At 33.5% G+C, this 27892-nt stretch overlaps 1 protein-coding gene across 2 annotated transcripts in view; it reads right to left on the bottom strand.

The window, feature by feature from the left end:
* The window catches only part of LOC118855941 (pleckstrin homology domain interacting protein), a 188115-nt gene that overhangs the window by 9458 nt on the left and 150765 nt on the right, over positions 1-27892 (bottom strand). For both annotated transcript variants that reach the window (XM_036765983.1, XM_036765984.1), the window contains exons 27-38: positions 27735-27817; positions 23535-23646; positions 23262-23323; positions 20007-20162; positions 17486-17606; positions 15258-15383; positions 11907-11976; positions 9664-9714; positions 8821-8970; positions 4834-4986; positions 3505-3668; positions 2792-3054 (exon numbers count right to left, since the gene is read on the bottom strand). In XM_036765983.1, coding sequence (XP_036621878.1) covers positions 2792-3054; positions 3505-3668; positions 4834-4986; positions 8821-8970; positions 9664-9714; positions 11907-11976; positions 15258-15383; positions 17486-17606; positions 20007-20162; positions 23262-23323; positions 23535-23646; positions 27735-27817 — 1511 coding nt within the window. The remainder of the gene's footprint in view (positions 1-2791; positions 3055-3504; positions 3669-4833; positions 4987-8820; positions 8971-9663; positions 9715-11906; positions 11977-15257; positions 15384-17485; positions 17607-20006; positions 20163-23261; positions 23324-23534; positions 23647-27734; positions 27818-27892) is intronic.

Genomic DNA, 27892 nt, shown 5'->3' with positions numbered 1-27892 from the left:
AGAGCAATCCAAGGAAATCAAGAAAATTATGAAAATAAAGTCAGCCACTTGAAATAAGAGAACCAAAAACTTAAGGAATTCCCTGAAAACTAGAATTGGGCAAAGGGAAGCTAATGTCATTCTAAGACATAATAAAATCAAAAGAATGAAAAAACAGAAGTATGAAACATCTCATCAGCAAAACTGATCTGCAGAACAGATCAAGAAGAAATAATATAACAGTCGTACTGCCTGAAAATTATGATGAAGAAAAGAATCTTGATATAATATTACATGAAATTATCAAGGAAAACTGCCCTGAAGTTCTAGAACAAGAAGGCAGAGCAGAAGCAGAAAAAAAATCTACTGATACCTGAAAGAGATCCAGGAGGAAAACTTACAATATCCTAGCCAAATTAAGTGGAAAAATTGGAAGCAACAAGAAAAAAACAATTTAAATATTGTGGAGTACAATAAGGATTACACAAGACCTAGAAGCTACTATGTTGAAGAAATGTAGGTCTTAGAATACTATATTTTTGTAGAGCAAAAGAAGTGGGGTTTTGACCAACGGTAACTTACTCAGCAAAGTATAATCCTGAATAATAATTAAAAAAAGGACATTTAATGAACTGAAAGACTTTCAGGTATTTATGACAAAAGCAGAAGAACCTAAGGGAAAATTCGACATGTAACATCCAGGAGAAATATAAAGTAAATATTAAAGACCAATTATAAGGCAATCAATAAGGGCAAACTGTTTACTTCTTATATATGATAAATATTATCAGTTCTATTATGACTGTCATTTTTATTTCGGTAGTCTGAAAGAAAGGCTTGGGCTGATAGGTATTATGGGGTGATTCTAAAAACAAAATAAAACTGCGTAAGGGGAAATAAAAAAGGAGTAATTATATCATACAAATGAGACAATAAAGAAAAAGTAGATACAGAAGAAGCTAGTGGGGGAAGAGTAGGTAGTGCTAAAATCTTACTCTCATCAGGAATGGGTCAAAGAGATAACAATATATACGTATATGTATATATGTATACACACACACACAAAATCCAGAAGGATATAAAAGTCTTCTATATTCAGGAAGAAGAGGAAAAAGGATAGGATGGAGGAAAGGATAAGGGAGGAATTCTTGGAGGGGTGGACAGGTTAAGGAATTAGCAGGTAGAAGTAAAACAGAGGAGTAATAGGAATAAGGTGAGGACAGTGAGGAAAAATAGGAAAGAAGAAAATATACAAGTAATTATAGTTAAGAATATGAATGGGATGAATTTACCCATAAAATGGAAACTGATAAAAAAAATTAAAAAATAAAAAATGGAAATTGATAGCAGATTAAAAATTTGAATTCAACAATATGCTGCTTTCAGCATGAAATGAGAGATACAAACACAAAATAAAGGTCAGCAGTAGAATTTATTATATATAAAAGCAGGGGGAGTAATCATGATTTCAGAAAAAGTTAGAGCTAAAATAGATTTAATCGGAAGAGAAAAATATGGAACTATACTATGTGTCAGGCATATTGTTCAATATTATTTTAGACTACTTTAAAATAACTAGGCAGTATAAAACACCTGAAAGTGTACCTACCAAAAGCGACATAGGAACTATATGAATATAAACATAAAACACTTTTTATACAAATAAGGTTAGATCTAAATAACTGAAGTATTATTTACCATTTATGGGTAGGTAAAGCCAATATAAAGCCAAAACATAACAATTATACCTAACTAATCTATTTATGTAATGCCATCCCAATTAAATTACTAAAAATTTTCTTGCTGAATTAGAAGAAAAAATAAGAAATGTTAATTTGGAAGAACAAAAGGTCAGGAAATTAAAAAAAAAAAAAACTATGGAAAAAAAGATATAAAGCAGGTTCAATAGTATCAGACCTTAAACCATATTATAAGGTGAGAGCACTGTTGAAATGTGAAATAGACAATTTTGATTATTTTAAATTAAAATTTTCTTCTATCAATAAAACTCATGCAGCCAAGAAAGAAGGTAGGCAGAAAATTGGGGGAAAATTTTTATAGACAATCTCTCAGACTGAATTGGAATATTTCTGTGGTGTAGGAAATGATGAGCTGGTTGATTCAGAAAAATGTGGATAGGCTTGAACTTAGGAAAGAAGATACTCTCCACTTTCAAAGAAACAGATGACAAGTAGAAATAAGCACAGTATGGTCTTACATGTGTGTATGAGTGTACATGTATATATTAATAAGATATTTATGTATAATATGTATGTATCTCTTCAATTAATTTTAGCCTTTGAAGGGGAGGGATAAAGTAAAAAGTGCACAGAAGAGAACAAAAGAAACCTACAAAGAAGCAAAGAAAAGCTGGACAGTTTTGAAAACAATATGTAGTATTTCTTATATAGGTTTTCTTAAAATGGAAATCTATTGCTTTATATTGAATCTTCTCTTATGTTCTGCTATGTACATGACAATTTTTTTCCTTTTCTTATTTTGTACTTAAGTTTAAAATAAATTTAAAAACTTTAAAGAAAAAAAAAAAGGAATGACTTTAGGCTTCATAAAGTACAGGCTAGTTGTGTTTATGAACCTAAACCTTAAAGAAAAAAAAAGGTTTAGAAAAACCAGAAAACTCAAGCACAAAGTCCTCTGAAGAGGCTTATTGAAATCTATGTAAATGTAATATATTTTATTCTACAAGGTATCAAGAGTAAAGAAAGAACTTTGATAATTTAGACATAAGTTCACAGGGACATCATTTTACCAAAGAATATTAAACTAAGAAATTATGAATGACTTGACTCACTTGTTTTCCCAGGTATCACAGAAACATTAGGTTTTGAAATTGAAGGTTTGCTTCCTGAAGAAGTAGATGGTTGCTCAGTTATAGTCAGGTCAGTAAGTCCTCTGTTGCTTCTAGTTCGTACCACAGAATTGGACTCAATACTTTTTCCATTCATCTGAGCAGTATTGTGTCTTGGGGCTATTGTTCTTGAAGATGTAGAAAATGGAGAGGTAGAAATATCTGCCTTCAGGAGAGGTTTTAATAACCTTTTTTTCCTTTCAGGGCTGCAAATTAAAAAAATGAGGCTTGTAATACACATGGTCATTTGTAGTTACATGAGGATCCACACACAAGTTTTATAATACTGTGGGATTCAAAATTGTGTGTACTGTAAGGAAATGTTAAATGTGATATTTGTAGTGAATTTTAAGTAGTAGTGAGCCTCTGATAAGTGAATCTTCAGTGAAAGATCACTGTAAATGCTATAGTTACATGTGACAGAAAAAGCATGATGCCTTCACTATCCTAGAAATACTGTTTTATTGTATGTCTAGCAGTTATCTGAATCTAAGCACTTACACTAGTATAGCTTTAGCTAAAAGTTTAAAAATCCTCCACATCATAGAAAGTTGCATGTCAAATATACCATTCTGCAATATAGGGAATAGTAAAAGAAGCATTAAAAAAAAAAAACACATCCATCATTTCATGCTTTAAAAAAAAACAACTAGTACCTTGATGCAGTGCTACTGGAAATAGAGCTGCTCCTGTTTCTTTTCTTCCTCTTTTTGGTTATTGTATTTCTTTTATGGAAACGAAGAGCAGATTTATAATCTGATAAAACTGAACTAATGTGTTCCTCAAAGAAAGCAGACAGACGCAAACTCATACTATAAATCTATAAATAAAAGGAATTGTGTCAGTATTTTAAAAATTACTTACAATAGTAAATTTTCTTTTCAGTGAAATAATGATATAGAATCGCATATTTTTTTCATTAGCAAATTTTTAATAAAAAAACAAACACTTATTTACTCTAAGATATTTTCAATTAAATATGTATATTTGTTAGATTTATGTCCTAAATAAAAGGAGAAAAGCATTTATTAAGCATCCACTATGTGTCAGACACTCCGCTAAGTGTTTTACAAATATTATCTCATTTTATTTTCACAGCCATTCCAGGAGGTAGGCTGCTATTATCTCCATTTTATAGTTAAGGAAAATGAGGGAGACAGAGGTTAAATTATTTGTCCAGGGTCATACAACTAGTTAGTGCCCTGAGGATGGAATCAAACTAAGGTTTCCCAAACTCCAAGTCCTATACTCTAACCACTGCACCACATAGCTGTCTCCTAAATGTAAAGTCTTTAGTGAAGATTCTGTTTTTTATCTTTTGTTTTTTGTGCAGTACCTATAATCTTGAACTCTAGATCTAAGTCTCATTATTCAGAATATGTGTATTGCATATAATCCATAAGGGTCCCCACACTACCTTCTTCATTGCTGACTTTATTAGCCATAGCTTCACTTAGTATACAATAGGATGGTTTCCATGTACTGAGATCCACTGATCTTCTACCTCACTTCTAGAGTCCACCCCCCTTTTTTGGTATCACCAAAACCAGGTAAATATTTAGTATTTTACATTTACAAATTTACATTTACACATTACCCACATAAATACTCTTCCATTAAATAATACAGTTGATCATATGGTATTTTTTTAAAGAGACAAATTAGTTTAAGAAAATTATTTACTCCACTTGCAAATCAAGATTCAAACTACTACTAATCAACTGCACTAACTTTTTTTCCCAGAAAATGTCTTTCTTCAGATAAACATTTCATTTTCATAGATAGCACAAACTAAGGCATGAGAGTTCATATTCAATTTTATTTATGAACAAATATTTAAGTTACTTTTGCAGATTACAAAACGTTTCAATATTGTTTTAAAATTTACATAGCCTGCTATAAACACTTAGTTGTTTACATTTAAAGTAAAGATGGTAATACAAGCAGAAAAGTTACACATTTGGGAAAGAAATTTAATTGCATACCCTTGATCTCTTGCTTGGTGTGTAAGCTTTGGAATTGCTGAAAATAAGTCTTACATCTTTACACAATTCCATTGGTGACTCGTAATTCCCAGCTTCCAAAGTTTCCCTAACTGTAGCAAAATCCATTGGAGTATCAATAATGTCTCTGTAATCCTACAGGGAAAAAAAAATATTTTAAGGCTATAAATCAATGTTCCTCAAAGTTAGAAGGGCCCATGTAAGTTCTAAGAGAGCCATAGAGACTAGCCCTGTTAGTAGTCAGCCTCCCGAGTTCTCCAATGTCCACCCCCCCAAAAATATTTTCTTAGGTGGCATCTGCCTCTATATTTACCTCTCCCTATTCCCAGTAATCACAATTTAATCCAGTGCCTACATCTTCCCAGTATCATATATACTACTGTAGGCCTTTAGTCTTACTATAGCTCATCTGTTATAAAACAAAATAAAAAATGCCAACACCCACGATGGTTATTTCCTTTTTAACATTATAATGATCTAAAAGTTAACAAAAAGAGGGTACATGGTAAGAAAGTTTTGGGATCATCATGTATATACCATAGTTATGACAAGTAAAACAATATATCAAAATAAATGTCATTTGTAATTTGCAAAAGTTTTAAACTATATGATATAATTATAAGTTACACCATAAACACGAGGCAACATGTGAAATGCAGTTGCATTATACTTATTCAGGTCATATTTTTAGCAACCTTAACTTACTGTTATGATATACTGAAATAATGAAAATAAAAATACTGTTGGATTTAATACGAATAACTTTATTCTAAAACATTTTACATATTATGTTAATCTAATTTCAGTCACACAAAAACACTAAGAAATGGGTATTACTGACATTATTATCATGAATGAGTATACAAGTTCAAAAGTGAAAACCCATGGACCACACAACCACTGCAGGAAGAATTAAAATCCAAGTTGGGCAACACTCTATCCACTATGCCATGCTGCCCCTGAAAAAGGCATGTGATGGGCAGGACAAAAAACAAATTCTAAGTGTTTCTGAACTGATAAAATTGTTGTGGAAAATAATTCAGAATTATACTAAAAAAAATTCACTAAGCTGTACATACCTTTTGACTTTTGATAGTATTACTAGGCAAATAATCCAAGGAGGCCAACAATATAATGGGCAAAGTTCTACTTATACAAAAATACTTATTTCAGCACTTTCTGTATTATCAATGAACTGGAAAAGTGGGTGCCCACTGATTAGAGAACATCTGAGGAAACTGTGGCATATGAATATAATAGAATATTGCACTGAAAGAAACAGTGAATATGAAGAATCAGAGAAAGATGGGTACACTTGTATGAAATAGTGTGGAACAAAGTAGGAAGAACAATTTACACAGAGACCATGGTAACTATACTAGAAGACACATCAGAGGAGTGATAGTCAAGCATGCTTTCTGCCTCTTGGCAGACAGGTGTGGAATGAGGCGTACATTTTTAGACATGGCTAATGTGTTGATTCTGTTTTGCTTATTTATTACAAGAGACAGTTCTAATGATAGTAAAGTTGAAATACTGGGAAATGACAGCAACATTAAAACAAAACAAAATAAAGCCAAAGGATCAATTTTCAAAGGGACTTTGATGCCAGAATACTCCTAAATATCATTCTAGGAAAAACTAAGCCAGCCTCTAGGACTACTGAAAACTGTAAAAATCATGGCAATAGACACTTTCAACACCAAGTTGAAGGAGGACAGAAGGATAAGCTTAGCAAAGTGGGACCATTTAGACTAGGGATAAAGTCCTTGATACCTCATAGCCAATGTACAGCACATGAACTCTTATAACCATATAATAAAATTCTTTATGATTAAATACTAAATTACATTTTGTATTTTAAGACAGCAAAGAAAAATATAAAATGAAGTATAATTATAAAGTAATGAGATTAACTTTTTTTTTTAACAAATGAGCTAGACCTAAGTTAAAGATTTTGGAAAGCTATATACTTATTCCTGGCAAAATATTTTTTGAATTTCCTTCAGAGGCAGTATACCAACCACAAAAGAAAACCAGTCACCTATATAGCTATACTTTTGAACAGAAATTTGTCAGCTTGATAGTTCCCACTATTTATCAGACCTAGTTATAAATGACTTTTAGGGTCATTTCCAAATATCAAACTTATCCTCAAAAGATAACAATTTTCTGTAACTGAGAATTTTTTTTAAAAGAATATGAATAATAGAAAATTTTTCTCTGCCACCACCACTTCCCAATAACTCCCTTATGCCCCAAAAGAACTGTCCATTATAGCAAAACACAGGCCATTTTCAAAATAATAGCTTCACAAATGTGTTAGTAGAAATTTTAGAATATATCAATTTGAAGGCAGTAACACTCATTTGGATATATATGTTCTGTTAAGATTGATAAATTAATAATTTTATGGTTATAACGTAGATTTCAGAATTTTTTAAATAAAAAGTAAAAATTTAAGAAGATGACTTGGCAACAGTTTTTATTTGTAAAATTAATTTGCATTACTTAACGAGTGATGGATTAGTGGAATACTTACTGTTTTATCACCACATTAAATCTGGTAAATTTGTTTAATGCAATAGTTAAATAAAACATATCTGTTGATAGCCAATTAAATTTAAGGTGATAGAAACAAAGATTTAGAGCTTTTTGGAAGTTTAGAGATCTTCTATTCTAAGCAACCTCTTTATAGAGGAAGAAATTGAGGGATCAGAGTTAAATGACTTGCTCAAGGTCACACAAATACTACATAGCAGAACTGGGGTTTGAAACCAAAGACCTGTGTCTCCAAGTTTAGTGTTGTCCTTCCCTTTGACACCTCTGTTAACCTACTCTTAGAAAAATCTGCTAGGTTTCAAATATTCCTAAATCTACTCCCCAAATTAATGGCCAATATCAGAAGAGAGAAGTAAGCAGAACCAAGAGAAAAGTATGTAACAATGACAATAACAGTACAAATAAAAACACCTCAAAATGCAACTAAACTGATTTTAGTCCTAGAGAACAGAAGGTGAAACATCTTCCTCCCTCTTGTACTGCAGATATGGAATGTTATATAAATTAATCTGAACATCAGGTGGTTGTGTTGTTTTTGCTTAAATATTTTCTTATAAGAGAAGTCAGAATGTGTGAGTGGGGAAAGAATATAGGTATAAAAACAAAAATTGTTGATGTATTTGCTGTATAATCAATATTGTAGTCATAACTTATTAATTCTCACCTCTTAATGCTAGACTTTTGACCATTTTAGACTTTTAAGTACCTCCAGCAATAAGTTTCAGAGAAAAAGACAAAAATTGAAATTAAAACATATTAATTTCATTATTTAACAATTCTGACAAAAATTTTGTTGGAGAGTGGATGAAAGTATGTATGTTTTCATATTATCACAAATAAATGAGCTGAGTATATGCTTATGAGTTGAGTATATATTTACCACTTTATCTGCTTGGAAAAAAAAAAGCTGTTATAACAGTTCAATTGCTTGTCTGGGTATGATTTAATATAGATTTATAATTGACAAAAATACTATTTCATAAACTCTACTACTGTTAAAATGTTCCGTTTTCTATTATTTCTCATTTCACACCAAATATAGACCAGCACCTAACAGTGTTTGCTTCAACTAAAGGAATGAAATAAATTGCCTTAAGTTAAACTTGGCTTATCAAGTTATATTTCGTAGAGTCAAAAAGAAAGATGTGAAATGTGGGTTTCCTCAACTGCTTCACAATATATTCCATGGGTTTATCTAAATTTACAATGATATAAATGCTTTATTAAATACTAAATGGCCTTTCAATAATGACAGTTTATATTTCATACCAAAGAAGCCAAAATATCATTTATGAAATGGTTTAAGAATGAAACTCCATCTTCATAAAAACATGGCCTAACTATAGTTCTTGAATATAACTTCATCTTCAACAAACATTATATTGAAAAACAAAACACAGCACTCACTGGATATTCAAGGAGATCCACTGGCTGGCGGAATGGTTCAGAATCTTCACACTGAAATATGAGGTTTAATAATTCTTGGCACTGATTCCTCCAGGCCTGGGTATCATATGACTGAGCTCTATTGCGTAAACGTCTTCTGGGCTGGTGGTCCTAAAATCACAATTCAAATACATTCACTCAATACAATTTTATAGTTTTAAAAACTTGTCTAGAATAATAAAACTATACTTAAATCATGATACAAAATTTGGGCATTTCAAACTGAATGTTCCATAGGCACCTAAAAACTCAACTTATCCATACTAGAATACAAATTAAAAAAAAAACATTTTGATAATTACATTTCAATGTAATCAAGTTTTCTTATAATCGTAATGCATTTTTAAAAACACATTTACATATATTATTCTATGAATGGGTACATAGGCTTGACCAGACTGCCAAAGGGGCTCATGATACAAAAAAGTGTTAAGAACTACTGCTCTAAGGCTACATCTCATCTATCTGATGTATCTTTAACTATCTCTCCACCATTTAGAAAGGGAGCACTGTCAGGGTAGGAGCTATTTTGCTTTTCTTTTTTGTCCCCAAAGCTTGGTCGGGATTAAGTGCTCAAATAATATTTGTCAATTGATATTTACCCCCACCCTTTATAAAACATATTTTATAAGATAAATCTGACCTTATAGCAAAAATATATAATCTTTTCGAAGATTCATTAATGCTTTTTAAAAAAAAGATGGTTTTTAATGTTATTCATTTTATGTACAAGTATATTTCCTTCTCTGGGTAAGAGATTGATGATAAAAATCAGTGCAATAAAACAATAAAAAAATAAATTACCTTCCTTTTACGGGTAGAAGTTCCTGGCATATCAGCATCTTTCTCTTCTTCCTTTGAAGTAAGAATTTATGAGTTTCATAAAACACCGGGAAATAATGTTTCATATCTTACTCTGTACATTATATTTAACTATGTAGTTCCCTTCCCTCCCCCACTTACTTTGGAATGCCTTGAAAATACCAGCTTATCTGAAAATTATGAAACCAAGCTGACTAGGGCCACTACGAATTTGTTATATAATATCAACTGGATTCTCACTGTAGCAAGGGCAAGCCTTTTACACTTCTCTAATTTAAATGTTATCCCACATAATATAGCAGCTATTCCTAACCTTTTCATCCTCCCTTCAGCCTCCTATAGCTCCTCCTTTGTTCTATCCTCTAAACTGAGGACCTTGTCTCAGACCAAAAAAACTGGTGTTACTCAACAAGAGCTCCCTCTTCTCTCCCCTTCATTTTTATCTTATATCACCACATATCATCTCCTACTCTCTTATTTCCTTCACCTCTGTTTCACATGAAGAGGTAGGTCCGTTTTGCCAAGGTAAACCCCTCAACACGTACTCTTGATCTTAATTCATTCCCTGCTACCTACAAAAATGTTCAGGTCTCTCCCATTCTTAAACCTCACTTAATCCATCAAACTTGTGGCTCAACTCCCTGAGATGCTATCTGTATTAGGTGATTTCACCTCTTCTCCTTTTCACTCACTTTTAAATATTCTGCAGTACAGGCTCATCATTGAACTGAAACTGCTCTCTCCAAAGTTACTGAGCTTTATGTTACCAAATTTATGGCCTTCTCTCAATCCCCACTTCTCTTGACCTATCTAATACATTAGACACTACTACCCTCTTCTTCTTAATAATCTTTTGTTTAGGTTTTCATGACACTGCTCTCTGCTGGTTCACTTCTTCCCTGACTGCTAATTTTCTTCTTTCTGGTTTTTTGTTTGGGTTAACGCTCAGTGTATCCCAAGGCTCTATCCTGAGGGCCCTCTTCTCTCTTTTCCTCTATATTACTGTGCTTGTTAATCTCATCAGTTCCCATGGATTCAATTGTCATATCTATGTAAATGATACCCAGATCTGTATATCTAGCCATCTTTTCTTCTGAGCTTGTCTTACAACATTCAACTTCATTTAGACACCCTGAATTTACAAGTTCTATAGTCATCCAAAACTCAACATGTCCAAAACAATTCATTCATCCTCTCCTCACTTCTCAATTTCCCGTTACTACTGTGGGCACCATCATCTCTTAGTCATCTAGACTTGGAACTCGGTTTTATTCTTTAACTCATTCATTCATCCCATATCTCTAATCTGTTGTCAACTCTCGTCTTTACCTTGACAATATCTTCTCTCCACATCCACACCAATCTTACTCGTATAATTCTTCTTGCTTGGACTCTTTTAATAGCATTCTAATTGGTCTACCTCCTGCAAGTCACTTTTTATTCCAAATTCACCCTTCACTTAGCTGCTTTTCCTAAATTACAGGTCTGGGAATGTCACTCTCATATTCAATAAACTCCAGTGGTTCCCTATTATCTCTAGGATCAAATATAAAATACTGGTGTACTTTTTAAAAGGTCTTCTTAACTTAACCCCCTCCTAGCTCTCCAATATTCTTACATTTGACTCTTCTGGCACTCTACAGCAACCACACTGGCCCAGTTGCCAGTTTTTCACACAACACTTCTCTTCTTAACTCCATACATTTGCAATGGCCATCCCCCATGCCTGGAATGCTCTCCCTTCTTACCTTTGCTTTCTCTGGCTTCCTTTAGGACAATTCGAACAATACCTTCTGCAGGAAGCTTTTCTTGGTCTCTCCCACTGCTAGTTCCTGCCCCAAGATTACCTTCTATTTATTCTGTTCATATATTTTATGTACTGTTCTATAGATATATTTTATCCCACACTAGAATGATCACACTACTTTTATCTTTCTTAATCTTAATCTAATCTCCAGCACTTAGCACACTGCTATTAGGACCTAAAAAAAGTTAATAAATGCTTATTTACCACAATATTGACATTTCTGTTCATTAATAAGTTTGTATCTAGTTTAAGGGTTTTATACATAATTATTACCAACTCAAATGAACACAACATACTAATCAAATTCTTCTAAAAAATGAGGATACTAGATCAAAAATATTTTTATCCCAAATGATTAATAACTCACTAAAATATATGTGTCTATTACTCTAATAATAACGATAAAATCTTAAATTACCTCTGAATCAGACAGGACTTTCTTCTTCATTGTATTGTAGAGTGGAATTATGTTATAGCAAGTCTGATCTCTATATAATAAGAAATGTTAGTATAAAGGCTCGTAATATCAAATTAAAAAAAAAAGAAAATATAACTGAATGTTAAGACCTATAATAATTTTTTAAGATGCACTTACTATATTATTTAAACATATCAAAAATTTGGGAGATTACAGAACGCCAGAAATCATTTGAAAATTTGCCCACAACAGACAAACATATAAATAACTAAGCTCTTTTACCTTGACATTCAAGACCCCCCCAATTTCAACCAAATCTACCTTTCCAAATTTATTTCTTACTTAAATTCTCTCAACTCCAGTTAAGACTTACGTTCCCCTGAATATACTATAAGCATTGAAATCTGAGCCTTTAGCTCTTGTCATTCCTTCCTTCCCAGAATGCCCCCCTCCACCACACAAATCCCATCCACCTTTCAAGAATTAGTTCAGATCCTTAGAAACATTACCTGACCACTCTACAATTATCATTCCCTTAAATATTTAACTTTCTTATGTAGACTTTAAGCTTCCTGAGACTCAGAAACATGTTGTTTTCTTTGTATACTACCTACCACCTTAGTAAATAACTAGTTCTAAAACTTGAGAAGACTGATGTTGAGGTGAGCTCCCTCAACTATTCTCCTTGTCATTCTATTTTTATTATTATTATTATTTGCTTGGTAACTTCACCTCCTCCAGTAACTTAATCCATCACACTCTTATTCAGATATCTTTCTTTAGTAGCCATCACACATGTTTAACTTCTTTCTACCTAGATGTCTTGTGAATACTTTGAACTGAATACATTTAAGATATAATTCTTCATCTCTCCTGCCAATTCATTCTCTCCTGACTGCAATTTCTCTTAATGGAATCATCATTTTCCTAGTTAACCAGATTCAGAGTTTTAGAGTCCTCCCTGACTCTACCCTCTATCACATCCCCCAATATCTAGACATAAAGTCAAATAAATTCCACTTCTGAAATATCTCTTGTATGTATCTTGCAAAATAAATTTTAACTCTTCATTTGGAAACTGTAACCTTCATCTTCTAGTTTTATATTTCATTAATCACCTATTCAAACCCTAAATTCCAGTGCTGTGCTTTCTCTAGTTTTGCTCTTAATGGTCTCTCAAACGAGAATGCCATTGCTCTTTCATAATCCTTCCCACTGGACAAGACAGCTTAAATGTTTTCATTTCCACTGAATGTTCCTTAATACCTCCAGCTAGAGGATTTTTTCACCACAAAACTCCTGAGGTCTCTCACATGACATTTAGCACATGCTGTCTTGGAACATAGACATTATTTCTTTGTTAGCTCTTAAGTTCTTGGGATACTGATTTTATCTCTCAAATACTAATTTTTCTCTGCCAAGGCATTTAGCACAGTGCCCAGGTGCAATAAATACTTATTGAATAGAGTAATACTTGTTCAATAAGTGAAAAATGAACAAGTTTTTTAGATAAAGAAATTATCTAAAATCTTTAAAACTGTCTTCACAGAAGCTGAGTTGGAAGGGACCCCGCAGCAGTCATCCAGTTCAACTTAAACAAAATATAGTAAATGTAACAAGTGGTCATCTAGATTTTGAGTAAAGAACTTTGGTGAGGGGTGGAAGTGGGGGAATCTACTAGTTTCCAAGGCAGTCCATTCCATTCTTGAACGGTTTAAATTAACAAAAAGTTTTTCTGTATCTCAAACCTTATTTGCTATTTTCTCCCCACAGTTCCTAGGTTTGACCCTTCTGGAAAAGTGCAGGATAACATAAACCCTCTTCGACATGACAGCCCTTCAAAAAGACTTAACCCATGCCTCTTTCCCATTCTTTCCCTCTCCAAGCTATACATGTCCAGTTCCTTCAAATTTTGGAATACTCTTTGACTCTACCCTCTATCACATCCTCCAATATATAGACACAAAGTCCTGTTCATTCTACTTGTCATTCTATCCAATTCTGATCAGATCATACATTTGAAGTATTGTCCTCAGGACAAGGAAGGATATCGATAAACTTGGAACATTTCAGATTAGGACAATGAAGCTGGTGAAGGGCCTTGAGACAATACCATGAAGATCATTTGAAAAAAACTAGGAAAGTTTAGCCTGCAAAAAAAGAACACTTAAGTGATAGATTACAGTGGTCTTCAAGTATTTGAAAGACTGCCATGTGAAAGAGCAATCAGGTAAACTGGGCTAATGTTTTTTGGAAACTTTTCCAACCAATTATAGCTACCCCAAATTGACATGTGCTCCCCCCTCTAGAAGTCATAAATCCAAGAATAAGTGATTCTTACTCAGTTGTAGGTTGGCCAGCCTCTGAATCAGTATGTCAAGAACCTGTGATTCTGTCTATATGGATTAAATACAAACTCCTCTGTTTAGTTTTAAAGTCCTACAAAACCTGGCCCTACCCTTTCTTTCCAGTTTCACCGGATGTTATTGCCACCCCCCCCCCCCCGCCGACTCTATAATCTAGACAAATTGGCCTTCTCTCTGCTTCTCAGAAAACACTATTTCCTGTCTCTGTATCTTTGCATTGGCCACCCCATATACCTCAAACATTCTCCTTCCTTCCTTTTACCTTCTAAGTTCTCATTCTCCCTTCAAGATGCAATTCAAGCACCACTTTCTGCATACCTCTCCTATTTCCTCTAACTACTAGTCCCACCCCTCAACTACTTTATAATTAACTGCTTGTATATACCAATTTTACATTTATGCTGGTACTTGTCTCCCCCATTAAAATGTGAATTCCTTACAAACAGGGATAGCTTCATTCTTTCTAATTGTTTTCTCACAACCTAGCATCATGCACACAGTAAGCACTTAATACTTGTTGTATTATCTCATTTATATCCAAAAAGAGGACACTAGGGAAATTATGTTAAAATGGTAGGGAATGGAAAAGGTGTGGTCTGTGACAGCATTCTAGAATGCTTAATTTATAACTCTAAAAGGCTAATTTTCATCTGGTATATTAGGCCTATACTTGTATTTATTAACTAAATACATACTGCATGTACTATGTGTGGGGAATACAAATATTAATGTCATTGGTGATGATCCCTTATAATTAAGATTACATAATAACCCTGTATGTACTTTTCTTCATAAGAAGGTATTTTGAGTTGGACAGCATGTCTTTAAGGTTCACTCCAGGTCTAAATGTATGACTGATCCTGTGTGCTCCCTACCTTGAGTTATATAACAGTCTTTATATTAATAATGGCCCTACTTTATATTATTTAATATTGACAATTATTGGCACAATAGAATTAATAAAAAATCACATTAATGAACTTACTTTATAAAGTGTAGAAGAAGATCAGTGACAAATTTGGCAGATTTCACAATAGGGCTTCCAGGCTCATTAAAGGTACGTGTATTATGTTCTATATATCGAACTTCCCACATCAGTGATGAAACCCGCCTTTGGAAGAAAAATACAAGAAATAACTCATTTTTAAAATGTACATAGAAATTAAAATCATATCTTACCATGTTTGCCTCTAAACTTAAAACTATAAAAGATAAAATCATATAAATCCAATAACCATTACTTATTTTACTATTATGATATGCAGATGAAACTATTAAATAGCTGAACAATGATAGGTTGCCTGTCGGATATGAATGAAGTGAACCATGATTTTACTACGAAACCCAACTGAAGAAGAATTATGCTCTGAATACTAAAACAAATGTTAATGGAGAATTACTTCTAATGTCTCAAATTCTATGACTTAAATACAACTCTACATTGAGTCTCTAGAGATTTGTTCAGGGAATATTCCTTAACACATATCCAGTAGAAGGAACAGAAATAAATAAACCTTTACAAACCAAACACCCAGAAAGCTTTCCCCTCTCTTTCCCCCTCAAAAACAGACGTCTAGCAACCATAATCACATGGAACATAGTCACACACCAGAAGCAAAGAAAAAATGTTTATGGATGGCAAATAGTCATTGAAGAAAAAAACCTATACATTTTACCATTTATCAGAGATAAGGCCAAATACAGGCTCCTGAACCCCAACAAGTTTATATAAAAGTAAGAAGCTGGACATACTGACAAGAGGAATGAGGTGAAGACCTGAGGAAGTAGTTGGAAGATAAAAGAGGAACTACTTTTAAAAAATTATAAAAGTACAGTAGCCCTAGGGCCACTGAGCATAGAAGAAATGAATTCTAACACATCTTACTAACCCGATGGCATCACTATATTTGTTGCATAGTATAATACTAAGTATTTTATAATAAAGACCCTATACCTTTAAGAGAATGTTAAATTATAATTCTATACAATATGCATATCTTTCAAAATTTCATTTTAAAGTCACTTCTCGAACTCAGAATGCAGTGTTCCACAGAAACAATGTTATAAGTGGTGGATGGGTTTCCAACCTAGTACACAAAAACTTATTTTACCTTTTTGGGGGGAGTTTTTTAAAGCATCTCAAATTAGACCTCAGGAATGCACTTTTCATCATACAAAAATAATTCTAAATGATGCATTGCTTCTAAAATACTACTAGTATTCTACTTAGAATTCTTACAACTTTCACATGACACTGGGGCAAGATACGAAGTAATGATGGAGCTTTGGGAACAAGGACCAAAAACCAATGGTGAGAGTCCAGGATGACAGTGGAATATGCAACATAAAAGGGGAAGGGGAGTGAAATCTCCAGAGGAAATGAAAAAAGAAAGAGAAGTGAGAGGTTCAGCACTGTTGGTTTGTAAAGACACAAGTGCAAATAGCTCTTTATATTCTCTTTTCAAAAAGTAAAGAAATACACAAAAGTTGTTGAAATTTTTAAAAAAATTCCTAGGTTAAAAGAAAAACAAAGGAATTATAAGCATGTAAAAGTCTACCAAAACTATAAAAACCAAAGAGATTTAAGATGAAAATGGAAAATGAGGTTTCTTCATATTAAATATTTATTTTTCTGATCTGAATATACATCTATATCTACACATATACACCCACATATACAGTTATAAATAAATATTCCAGGCAATATATCTTTAGGAAAAACGTACAAATTATTTAAACTTAGAATGTTAGGGGTGGAGGGGTCTATGAATATTTGAAACAAAAACTGCTAGCTATAAAAGTTTTGCATGATTTTCTAAAACTTCTGAATATTTTTAAATGTTTGTAGTATCAAAAACATAAGGATACAGGAGAATTACTTTTTCATCAGTACTCAAGATTGTATGACTAAAGCAAACACATATTTTTGGAAATGCTGCTCCTTTTAAAAGTCAATTAAAAAACTTTTACTTTTAATGTGAAATTCTGCTCTCTCTCTTCCCCTAAGAAAACTCTGTATTGAGTTTTCTATTATACAATATGGGATAATTAAGAAAAGTGAGCATCAAATCAAATTAGGAAATAATAAAAGTATGGTACTCAAAAATTTTCCAAAGAACATGCCCAATTAAAAAGACCACTTAGTAATAATACTGCCCTCCCCTTTCCCCTGCTACACCTTCTGCAGTAAAAATTATATAACTTAGTTCTAACCTGTAAAACCTGCTTTCCAGTCTTTGTTTAATTGTACTGAGATCAGTAGGATATGCTACTACAGTGCAATACATGGGATATGCTTGTAGATCCACAGGGGCCACAAATGCAGAAGCAATATCTAAATCAAAGAAGGAAAAAAAATTTACGTATTATATTTTTTTAAAAAAAAACATGTTTAAACTAAGATCTTATGAGTTTTCAAAACCATCTTACCTCTAGTCCTACTATATACTAGTGACAAAAATCACACAGCTAAATTTATGTAAAGAGAAACTTTTTATTACTACTATATTAATATTTTTAAATTAACTCTTAAGGGCTACACTCTTTGATTCATTATGGTTAACAACCTAAGATTAAAGACCTCTCCGCCCCCTTTTGGGTGGTAGTAGGAGCCAGGATCCAGATCTGTAAATTCATCAATGTAGTGAACCAACAGTATGAAAACTTCTTCTACCAATGTGGTAGTTCAACGATTCATCTGCAACTTAAAGAGTCCCAGAGTTCTTGTGCACTAAGATGTTAAGTGACTTGCTCATGGTCAGACAGACAAAATGTGACTAAAGCAGAACTTGATCCCAAGTGTAATGGCAATCCAATTTTGCTTGCCATTACACCCAGTCTTCCTAACTCCAAAACCATTACTATCAGAACATTTCTACATTATAAGTGTCCATTGCCATACATTACCATAAATTTAACACATAGAGGCTGCTGAATTTGTACCTTCAACAATTTAAAAAAGTTTTGCGAAGCTCACTCCTACATGAAATTCTAAATGTTTTATCATCATTATCATCCTATAATGTCACTTTATTCTGACATTCCATACTTTACAGCAAGACGGAATCACTGGAACAACACTGATATTTAAAAAATGGGCTTGTTTTAGGGGAAGCTTGAAGCCATTAAAAGCATTGTTAAATTTTCCTGTTCTTCATTATCCACTTGCAGCATGGAAAACCATGGTCTACAAATAACTGAAGTTGCAGGTCACTCAAAAAGAGATGTAAAGACACAAAGTAGATATGAATAGGTTTGGAGCTGTTTCCTACCAAGAATTACACATGAGAAGCTGTGTAAGATATTATCCAACAAATAAAATCTGCAAAGTTATATAAGAAAAGTCTGTAACAAGAGAAAATAGCACAGAAAATCACCACTTTCTTTTGAACCTATTACAGATAATGAATGAAAACGATGAATCATTCAATAATAATGAAAAACTTTCCTAATACATGAAGGCAAATTTGCAGTCATCACAGGCACACAGGTTTGCAGTCAGAAGGGACCTTCAAGATCAAAATCTAACCCCATCATTTGATTTTTACCTCCAATGAATAAGATGGCCTTCTTTTAAACCTCAGAATAATTTCCCCAACATACTCCATCACTGAATTCTTTCTCATAACAATGAAAAAATACTTTTTTAGAGAACTTAAATAAGAAAAACCCACAAATAATAATAATAATATAAGCAGCATTCCACATTAATATAGTCTTCCAACTCTATATAGGAGGAAATAATCTTTCAGGACTAAGACTGATAAACAGCAATATATCTGAGTTTGGTCATTTTTTTTTTTTTGCTGTAAAAAAAAAAACAAAAAACCTAATCGGTTCCTACTCTTCAAGGGGAATGGTCAAGAAGGTGTTGAGTATAAGTAGACTGCCACATATTATCAATGAAATATCGTACAGAAGAAACTTACAGCAAGTTTTAAGGGAGCAGACACAAACCAACATGGGCTTTGTGTACTGAAGTTGTCTGGCGGCAAAACTGGCCCTCTGTAGAGTTATTATTACACAACTGTGAACCAATCCTGGTATGTCAGGTTCAGTCTTTTAACTCAATTCTAGATCTCTATTTTTGCATACACTGTCAAAAATCATTTTGAAGATTTTATACATACTCATATGGAAAAAAGGTAAGTTTCTGTTCATAAAATAAAAATATTTCAGAAAAATCAAATCCCACCAAATTTCCTTATGTTATCAATTCAATGTAATAAATTTTTTTTTTCCCTTAACAAACTGGATTACGTGCAAAGGAGACTGCTAACAGGCCTCAAAAATCACATCACATATGATTTGGTTAGGCAGTTATGAATAATTAGCCTGGGAAAAAGTGGATTGGAGGAATAAGGACACTTGATCAGTATTCCTGACCAAATGAAAGGTTTCTACATAAAAACAAATTACACTTTTTGTATTATTCTATTTGGAAGAACTAGGATTAATCAGTGGAAATTGTAGGAAGGCAGATACACTTCAATAGAAGGAAAAACTTTCTTAAGGACCAACGTTGCCAAATGAAGAAATGAGTCACCTCATCAGGTAGTGCATTCTATGTCACTGTGGGTGTTAAGTAGACATTGGATAGCTACCTGAAGGAGACATTATAGAGGTATAAAAGCATCTACCAAGGACCTAAGGTCCACTATGTCTAATTTTCAGTTTTATTTCTGTTCAAGTTTTTTATTTGTGCATTGTTTGTTTCCTCTTTTTTGAGTCTTACCTAGTGTCATGAGCTGGTTTATTCCTGTGATAATTCGTTCACATTCCTCATCCCTGGGATTAGAACCCCATTCTCCATCCAGAGGTTTATAGATCAATGTTCTACATTCAACATCGGTTAAAGGAACACTTGTTCCTAGCTCTTCAGGAAATACAGCTGAAATGTATCAAAAAGAAAGTTTAAGAAAAATAATCTTTAGGAAAATTAATGAAAATGCATACAAATTCCTTAACTTCACAGTTTTAGTTTAAAATTCCTTGAAAAGAAATTACAATATCAATGATAGTTTCATTAATACAAAATATCTTTTATACTCTAAAACATCCATAATTGAAAATAATGCTGTAATAGTTAAATGCAAGAGTATATTTTAAGAAAAATGATACTGCTTTTAGAAACATCACATTAGAATTTTAAAACTTGTCAGTTTAAAAATGTTAAAAGTCATCAGTTTTACATTATTTCCTGATTAAATTAAATTCCTCCTCAAAAGGAGGTTAGTGGGGAGTGGGCACTATTTCAACTTGCTATATGAAGGTCTTGAATAAGATGAGAGTCACCAATTCTACTTTAATGAAAAACCATCAGGCCTTACCACCTGCCCTGCACCTGCCTCCTAAAATCCGCCTACTCTTATTATAACTACAAAGCCTCAGTGCACCCCAGCATGATTATCTGGCATACTGACTTAACATAGGAACCCCCGAGCCTTGCTCTCTGCTTTTCCACTAAATCCTTAAGATTTATGTACCTTTATGTCTGCTGTGCACCTAAGCTTTTATATGTTGTCTCCTCCAATTAGAGTATGAGCTCCTTGGGAGTAGGGATTGTCCCTTTTTTTCCTATTTGTACCTCTAACACTTAGCCCAATGCTTGGCACATAGTGCTTAATAAATGCTTTTTCATTCATTCAATCATTCATATTATTGAACAAATTATTGTTCTGGTTCTATTCACTCTAAAATCAGTTCATACAAGTCATAGGATTTTCTGAAATCCTTATTTCTTATAGATGAATAATATTCTATCATATTCATGAATTATTCAGTCCTTCCCCAATTGATGACTACTTTTTTAGTTTCTATTTCTTTGCTGTAACAAAAAGTACTATAAATATTTCTCCACTTTGCCTCTGCTGCTCCACTTTTCAACTCCGCTGAACAAGATGTCCCTCCCAGGTTAAATGCATCACTTCTCATTTTACCACCTGATGCTAATTCAAACCTTGATTGACAGCACCTCCTTCAGCCTCCTATCCCCTATGACTGGACGACTGGACAGTGGAGTACTGAACTCCTTGATGCCTTCTTTTATAGAGGGTAGAAAATGTACTCAGATCACCCCACTTTGCATCTGCTACTCTGCCTGGTTTCAACTCTAAAGAACAAGATACCCCCATGCCGAGTACCCCCTTGGTTTTTTCTCCTCACCCCTACTTTCTTACCTCCTTTTATATGTTGATTCCTTTTGACTGTAAGCTCCATAAGGACAGGGGCTGTCTTTTTTATCAATTGTATCTCAGTGCCTGGCACATAGTAGATGCTTAGTATTAAATGTTTACTGATTGGATATTGGTTTTTTGCTCTGAGATATAAGCTGGGTCAAGGGATACATAGGTTTTGGTGACTTTTTGAACATAATTCCATACTGCTTTGCAGAATATTTGGCCCATTTCATAACTTCACCAATCATGCATTAATGTACCTGTTTTCTTACAAATCCTTTCATAATTACTATTTTTTGGGGGGGGGAGGGTGTCATCTTTGCCAGTCTGACGAACTTCAGAGTTTCTTTTATTTTCATTTTCCCTTATTAGTGATTTGGAGCATTTTTCCATACGGCTGTTGATAGCTCTCATCCTTTAGAGAACTGCCCCTTCTCGCCCCTACCCCCCTCCCTCTCCCTCCTCCCTACACATGGAGAATCATACACTTACATATGGGTGCTCTGCCCAAAGGAAAATAAATTTCTAGAAACAGGACTCTGTTAAACCAGGCTTTGATAAAACCCATTTGGAGCTACCTGACTGTGCCTTAAACCGAAATACTCTGGCTCTCACTGATTGTCCAGTAATGGTCCCCAATCCAACCCTCAGTTGATCACTGTTTGGGTTTTGTTGGTTCAAAGCGAGTGTAAATAGCAACTGTTTCTGTCCTGGCCAGAAACCCTGAGGATCCTTCCCCTCTCAGATTGATATTTTTTTTCTTTGAGTAGCTACAATAGGCCATTTTTTCCCTTATTTCTTACCAAGCCTTAATCACTTAATGGTTTTTGCCTCAGACAAAATGAGACCTGGGAAAAACCTTAGCTTAAAAAGGCCAAAGTCTCCCACTGCATCAGGGGCCATCTCCAGTCATCCTGATGTACGTCGTGCCACTGGACTCAGATGGTTCTGGAGGAGAGAGTGAGGCTGGTGACTTACAAGCTCTGCCTCACTCAAATCCAATTCACTTGCAAGTCAAGACATCACCTTCCTGATGTCATTGGTCTTCAAGAATGAAGGACAAAAAAAAAAACAAAAAACAAACAAACAAACAAAAAAAACAAAAACAAAAACAAAGAAGGCCTAGGAAAATTCTAAGTACTGTAGAAGAGCTCTGGAGAACAACTCTGCCTGCTATCACCTCAGGATGATGTGATGCTGGTAGTAAAATCTGTGGTCAGATAAGTCAAGAGTTCTCTCCCTCTCCACTCCACCCCTGCCTCCTTTTTTTGTTTTGCCTTATGCCTGCTTGAATCCTTAGGCATCTAGCTTTTGGCCGCAAGCAATTTTAGGCCAGTAGTGACATAAATTGTGCAAACTAGCTAAGTGGCTTCAGCTCAATTCCTGATATGTACATTACGAAAGAATATGTCTTGAATTTTTTTGGTAACAGAAGAAATGCTATTCTCTTTTTAATTATCTATTTTTTAAAATGACAATTAAATTGTTTTTATTGAATTCAGAATACTTCAAAATGGCTTAATTTTTAAAAAAAGTAGCATAACAGTGAAAATGAAAATTATTGATCAACAAATTTATGAATTAAAAACTTACATTTTCCTATTTCAATTTACATGAACATTTCATAATGGACACTGTGCTTTTTAAATATCTTTTTTTCAATTACTTTTTTGGATGAAACATTCACAATTTTTTCAAATAGTGCTTATTTAATAAAGATGATTACTATTAACTCAAAATCTCTTTTCTACTATTAAGTTAATTCATCCTACTTTACAGTTACACATAGCATAATCTACAGATACACATACCATTATTAGGAATAAGTTCCATATCCCAAGGACTCATCTTTTCCGTGTCTCCATTATCCCAGCTTAAAAAAAGATATAATACACATGTTAAAATTTAAAATAAAATAACAGCTGAATGAATAAAATATACAATTTGTCATAAAAAAGTTTAAAACAGCTTCACTATTTTAAGAGGTTGAATCATATACTCAATAGTTTGGTTATTAGAAAGGAAAATTTTGAAGGTTATTAGGTGAAACAAACAAAAAAACTCTGACCAGATAAGATATTTACCAGACATTGTAACACTGAAATAAACTGTCAGGATATTCGGGCTGAAGAGGCTCCTGGCTTTCAATAGTTCCAAACCACCAAGCATCATCTATGACTGACCTGAAACGGTCACCTGGATAAGAAACGAACAGGAAATACATTACTAAGAAATGGCATGTTATAATCCATTTTTAGTAAATACATTTTAAAGATTTAAATTATTAGTTGTTTGTCCAACTGTCTATTGTAAATATCAAATTGGATGTTCCCAGAGACTCACCATGTCAAAACCATAATTCATTATTTTCCTCCCCAAAACTCATTGCTTCTTTAAATGTTCTTATTTCCATCAAAGGTACAGCCCATTCTTCTAGTTTTCCCGGTTTGTAACTTTGGCACTGGGGCAACTAGATGGCACAGTGGAGAGAGCTCCAGACTTTTGAGTCAGGAAGACTCATCTTCCTGAGTTCAAATCTGATCTCAGACACTCACTAGTTGTGTGACCCTGGGCAAGTCACTTAACATTGCTTCAGTTTTCTCATCTGTAAAATGAGCTGGAGAAGGAAATAGCAAACCATGCCAGTATCTTTGTCAAAAAAAAAACAAACAAAAAAAAACCCAAATGGTGTCAAAAAGTCAGGTAATACTGAACAACAAAAAGGGGCAAAACTTTGGCATTATCTATATCCTCCACTCTTACACTCCATTATCCCACCTATCCAATGACATGCCAAATCTTACTGTTTCTAGTTCCCTATCTCTCACCATGATCTTAGTTCAGGCCCTCACCACCTTTCACCTAAATTACTGCAACTATCTCTCCTAATTAGTTTCTCTACCTCAAGTCTCTCTTCATTCCAGTCTACACATTGCTACCAAAGTAATTTTTGTTAAAAGGAGAACAGATCATACCACTGAATTAACAAATGGCTTCCAAAGTGGGGTATAGAAAGGTGTTAAGATTTATGGGAATGAGAGGAATCCTTGGAGGAGGGGGTGGGTGGGTTAAGTAATAGGAGGGCAAGATATGAGGTAGAAGTAAAGCAGAGGAGTCAGGAGGGATAGGAAATAAGACACATACAAACATAAAAACAAAGATCAGGAGTAGAATTTGTTAGGGAAAGTACGTATGTATGTATGTGTGTATATATTATCTATATATAAATATATTTGAGCTTAATTGTAGTCTTTGACCAGGGGGCAGGGGGGAATAACTACACAGCAGAGAACAAAAGAAAACTTACAAGGAAGAAAGATGGACAGCTCTCAACATAAGGCATAGTATTTATTATATAGGCTTTCTTGAAATGAAAATTTATTGAATCCTCTCATGTTCTGCTGTGCATATGACATGCTTTTTTTTTCCTTTTCTTATTTTGTATTTAAGTTTAGATATTTAAGTTTGTAATAGGTTTCTTTTTCTTTTCTTAAAGTTTTAGTATTTAGGTATAAAATTTTTTTAAAAATCTAAAAAAACAACAAAACAAAATCCAAACGGCTCATAAACTCCTTTTAAAACAGTTTTTAAAGCCCTTCACAACCTGGCCCCAATCAATGTATTCAAGACATTTTTATTCCCTCTCCTGTCATGCTACTGTATCTTTGCAATGGCCACCCTCAATGCCTGAAATATACTCTGTGCTCATCCCTGCCCCTTCCTATCTTTTTAGGCTATATTACTTCCTTCTGCTCCCCACCTAAACCTACTTAGGGTTCCCTGCACAAAACATTCCCTCATTTGCAACCATGGTTTGTATAGCCTGCCTCCCAAGACTGAAATGTTATTCCTCCTTACATTCACTTTTTGTAATCTTTAATTCCCTTCAATTCACTTCTGGAAGCCTTCCAATCAGTGAAGTCACTTTGTATTCATCTTGCATATGTTTTACATTATCTATGTTCACTGTATCCTCCAACAGAATGCAATTTCTTTACTTGCAGTACAAAGTACTGTCTTAACTTTGTCTTTATAGCCCCATTGTCTATCATGGTGCTTCACACACAGCAGGCATTAATATATATGCTTGTTAACTGATCATGTCTCCTAAATATTTTATCTAGGCAAAAATTTCCTAGTTCCTCAAATGATTTGGATATAGCATAGTCTTTAGACCTCTCACTATTTTATGTCCTTTTCTAAAGATGAGCTGTGGTCTACTAAGTAGGGTAATACAAGACAATCCACTAGGATTGGGGAGGAAATCCACTAAAACTTCTAAATCAGTAACATGCCAAAAAACACACTTCACCTATTCCCAAGTTCACATTTTTTGTCAGCAATACTATAAGACAGAAACAATGATAATTTAATCAGATCTTATATAAAAATAATCAAAAAAGTGTGAAATTATTAGAAATATCACCTGAAGTATGGTTTTACAGATTAACTGCTGTTAATGATGAACCTTATTTTAAGTGCATATTGTGATTTAATATATTATTAGTGAATGATAATATGGAGAAATTGTGCTCATATCTCTAAAAACTAAGCTTCTACTAGCAGAAGTAATGTATCACTTGCAAAGATGGAAACTGAGTTTCAACAAACACCTAGCATAACTGGTAACAGAAACTGAAAATTGTATATAATACTTAAGCCCAGCCAATGATGTATTTATTCAATTATATTTATATCTTTCAGATGTAGTAACCTTTTTATATCTCAAAGTCATTAAAACCAAGTATCAAAATAAACTGTATTTACAAAGCCAACTTTCAAACCACTCTATAAAAGTAGTAAACCAAGGGTTTGTTTGGGTTTTTTGGGGGGAGGTGGGGGGGTGAGGGGAAGGTATGTTCATTCGTGCTGCTCTCAGTAAAAAGTACTGCAAATAGTATTTACTTATATAGACCCAAATGTAGACTTCAGGCTTATTACTTATTAGGTCCAAAGGTAAAGCTTTATTCTGACTAAATTTCACCTACTAGATTTGGCCCTTTCACTCTGACCTGTTAAGAGCTTTTAGGCTGATGATCTTATCCTATTGTTGGCCACTTCTCAGTTTCAACCACAGATTTCATAAGAATAGCATCTATGATATCACCAACAAATCAACAAGCATTTATTAAGCCAGGTATCTCAGCATCTAAGTCACTGATAAAAATTCTGAGAAAAGAACAAGAATAAGGACAAATCTTTGGGCCAATACACTAGAGACCAACTTTCAGATATGAACATGTCAATCATGCAAGTCTGGATCCTGGAATTCAACTAATTATGAATCCTCCCCACCCCTTTAACTCTCAAATTTAAAAATAATTTAAAATTAGAACTACTAACAATGATGGATAACAGCACATATATATTGGCAAAGAATTTCCAATAACGTACCTTGAAATAAAATGATGGTGTTAAATTACATGACCATGCTACCATGATTGGAGATGCCTTCTCATTACTGGAACATCCCTCTGGGGCTATGGTAGAACTCTTTTTTAAAGAAGATTCCATGCCAGCCATCTTTCCTCTCCTGGCTCTATTTGTGATTCTCCAGATTTTGTCACCCTAGTCCCTGCTTTTCAATTCCCTTTTTCATGTGTTGTCTTCCCCCATTAGAATGGAACCCCACTGAAGGCAGGGGCTGCTTTTCCTTTTGTATTTGTATCTCTAATAGCTCAGCACAATGCCTAGCATGTAATAGCACCTAATAAATGCTTGCTGACTTTACTTATGAGGTCCTTTCCAGCTCTTAGATTTAGTTATGAAGTGAACTGTATAAATCCTCACTCAGCACAAGAAAATAATCAGCAGTACACAAAATACTTATTGGCTATATGTTAAGTCCTTAAAGAAAGGAAAAAAAAACTAAAACAACAACTGATTTTTAACAAATGTAAGCAGTATTTCTGATACAAAAAAGGACATCAAAGAAGAATTTTCTATTCAGCAAGTGATATTTTTATTTAATTTGTATACTGTTAGTGAATAAAGACTTCTCTTAAAAAATTACAGATATTTTATTTTTACATCAATCACTTCAAAATATACCATGCCTGCAAATGTAAAGATTTATGTAAAAAAGGTAAGCTAAGCAAAAAAAGAGTCAATAAAGATGCAATCTCTGGCAGAGATGCCAACATTATGGCAACATCAACTCTCTATCTGGGAAAAAGTAAACGTTTCATCATCTGTTCTCTGAGATCCAGGAAATAAGCTGACTTTTGAGGTCATTTTGTGTATGTGTAACAGTTCACATTTTCACAAACTAATTATGTACCTACCTATATTCCATCGTCTATATTTTGCATCATCAAATTGTTGCCGCAAGACTAGAAAATCTATAACATCTGGCATATCATGGTACCTAATATGAAAAATACAACAAAAACAAAACATGAATAAGTTGATTAAAGCCAATAATTTAAATATATTTCTTAAA

Source organism: Trichosurus vulpecula, chromosome 7 (genome assembly GCF_011100635.1).
Source record: "Trichosurus vulpecula isolate mTriVul1 chromosome 7, mTriVul1.pri, whole genome shotgun sequence".
Classification (NCBI taxonomy): Eukaryota; Metazoa; Chordata; class Mammalia; order Diprotodontia; family Phalangeridae; genus Trichosurus; species Trichosurus vulpecula.
The sequence above is the reverse complement of the archived record's forward strand: the minus strand, read 5'-3'. Positions and strand labels throughout refer to the sequence as shown.